The sequence below is a fragment of the Oncorhynchus kisutch genome, linkage group LG21, assembly GCF_002021735.2.
Source record: "Oncorhynchus kisutch isolate 150728-3 linkage group LG21, Okis_V2, whole genome shotgun sequence".
Classification (NCBI taxonomy): Eukaryota; Metazoa; Chordata; class Actinopteri; order Salmoniformes; family Salmonidae; genus Oncorhynchus; species Oncorhynchus kisutch.
This window is the reverse complement of record NC_034194.2, coordinates 41377168-41379667: the sequence shown is the minus strand read 5'-3', so window position 1 is coordinate 41379667 and position 2500 is coordinate 41377168. Positions and strand designations below refer to the sequence as shown.

Sequence of the window (2500 nt, the reverse complement as noted above, 5' to 3'; positions counted from 1 at the left end):
CCAATGGTCTTATTACTGAAATACACACCATATACCCCCCCAATGGTCTTATTACTGAAATACACACCATATACCCCCCCAATGGTCTTATTACTGAAATACACACCATATACCCCCCCCCCAATGGTCTTATTACTGAAATACACACCATATACCCCCCCCCCCCCCAATGGTCTTATTACTGAAATACACACCATATACCCCCCCCCAATGGTCTTATTACTGAAATACACACCATATACCCCCCCCCCCCCCCCAATGGTCTTATTACTGAAATACACACCATATACCCCCCCCCCCCCCAATGGTCTTATTACTGAAATACACACCATATACCCCCCCCCCCCCCAATGGTCTTATTACTGAAATACACACCATATACCCCCTCCCCCCCCAATGGTCTTATTACTGAAATACACACCATATACCCCCCCCCCCCCCCAATGGTCTTATTACTGAAATAGAACACTTGAAATGGCTTTACATTGAAAACCTTTATGAGAGGAGTCGTCATCCCTGCCTCTCATCTACACAGAGGAGTCGTCATCACTGCCTCTCATCTACACAGGACTCGTCATCCCTGCCTCTCATCTACACAGACGAGTCGTCATCCCTGCCTGCCTCTCATCTACACAGAGGAGTCGTCATCCCTGCCTGCCTCTCATCTACACAGAGGAGTCATCATCCCTGCCTGCCTCTCATCTACACAGAGGAGTCATCATTCCTGCCTGCCTCTCATCAACACAGAGGAGTCATCATCCCTGCCTCTCTGGCATGGAGAAGGACAGGACAACAGGACAAAACATTGTGAAAAAGTAGTCAGGTACCACATGATAATGGGGTTAATGAATGAATTAAATGTCTGTGATCCAATGTTTCCAGACAGACAAAGTACCAAGACATATGGGGTCTATTTGGGTTTCAGACTTTGACATCATGACACCTCACCTGTCCTCGCTCCATCTCCGCATGCGTGTCTGGGCGCAGGGTGATGATGCGATCGCTGCTGCTGAGGGACCGGCTGGCTCCAGGTCAGGCCCAGGGCTCTGCAGCAGCAGAGTGTGTTTCTCTGCAGGAGGGAGCCTCTTCCTCAGCTGCTGCAGCTCCTGCTCATACATCTGTCTCTGTCGCTCCAGAGCCGTCCTCTTCTCCTCCTCGTGCTGTCGCTCCAACGTCTGGAGGACAGACTGCATGGGGTCTGGGAGGGAGGGAGGGGGGGGGGGGGGGAGCGGGAGGGGGGAGGGAGAGCGGGAGGGGGAGGGAGAGAGGGAGGGGGGGAGAGCGGGAGGGGGGAGGGAGAGCGGGAGGGGGGAGGGAGAGCGGGAGGGGGGAGGGAGAGGGGGGGGGGGAGAGCGGGAGGGGGGAGGGAGAGCGGGAGGGGGGAGATTAGTTATGAATGCTGGGAAAAGTGAATGGATCTTTGAAAGCACCAAGTCCTTGACTAGGCTGCTGAGTTGAATAGCGTTTCATTTTGAATGGGACCTCTTCCTCTGTATCCCTCAGAAGATGAGGAGGAAAAGGAACTCACCGTCGCTGCCCATGCCCTTCATCATGACCTCTGTCTGGGCGAACTCGTAGCCAAAGCTGACATCACTGGACACATTGCTGACCGTATCAAAGTCCACTTCCAACTGGTCAGTACTGAGGCAATTCTTCATCACACCAGCCGCCTCATCCTCACCCCCCGCATGGGCCAGGTGTCTGGGCAGGTTGATCCTGGGGGGTGGAATGAGGAGAGAGACAGAGAGAGAGAGAAAGGGTGAGAGAGAGAGAGAAATGGTGAGAGGGGGTGATAGAGAGAGGGTGAGAGAGAGAGAGGGTGAGAGAGAGAGAGGGTGAGAGAGAGAGGGTGAGAGAGAGAGAGGGGTGAGAGAGAGAGAGGGTGAGAGAGAGAGGGTGAGAGAGAAAGGGTGAGAGAGCGAGAGAGAGAGAGGGTGAGAGAGGGTGAGAGAGCGAGAGAGAGAGAGGGTGAGAGAGCGAGAGAGAGAGAGAGTGAGAGAGAGAGAGAGTGAGAGAGTGAGAGAGAGAGAGAGTGAGAGAGCGAGAGAGTGAGAGAGCGAGAGAGAGAGAGTGAGAGAGCGAGAGAGAGAGAGAGAGAGAGAGAGGGTGAGAGAGAGGGTGAGAGAGAGAGAAAGGGTGAGAGAGCGAGAGAGAAAGGGTGAGAGAGAGAGGGTGAGAGAGAGAGAGGGTGAGAGAGAGAGGGTGAGAGAGCGAGAGAGAGAGCGAGAGAAATCATGAGGTATACATTTCAGACATCAACAGATTAATAACATCTATAGATGTTGTTATTAAACAGTACACAGACAAACCCATCCTCAACCTCATAGTGTGAACATGCAAACCCATCCTCAACCTCATAGTGTGAACAGGCAAACCCATCCTCAACCTCATAGTGTGAACAGGCAAACCCATCCTCAACCTCATAGTGTGAACAGGCAACCCATCCTCAACCTCATAGTGTGAACAGGCACAAACCCATCCTCAACCCTCATAGTGTGAA

The 2500-nt window shown here is 52.8% G+C and overlaps 1 protein-coding gene across 1 annotated transcript in view; it reads right to left on the bottom strand.

The window, feature by feature from the left end:
- LOC109879623 (kinesin-like protein KIF13B) overlaps positions 1 to 2500 on the bottom strand; it is a 67207-nt gene that overhangs the window by 46097 nt on the left and 18610 nt on the right. The window contains exons 11-12 of the mRNA XM_031800520.1: positions 1529 to 1716; positions 949 to 1198 (exon numbers count right to left, since the gene is read on the bottom strand). Coding sequence (XP_031656380.1) covers positions 949 to 1198; positions 1529 to 1716 — 438 coding nt within the window. The remainder of the gene's footprint in view (positions 1 to 948; positions 1199 to 1528; positions 1717 to 2500) is intronic.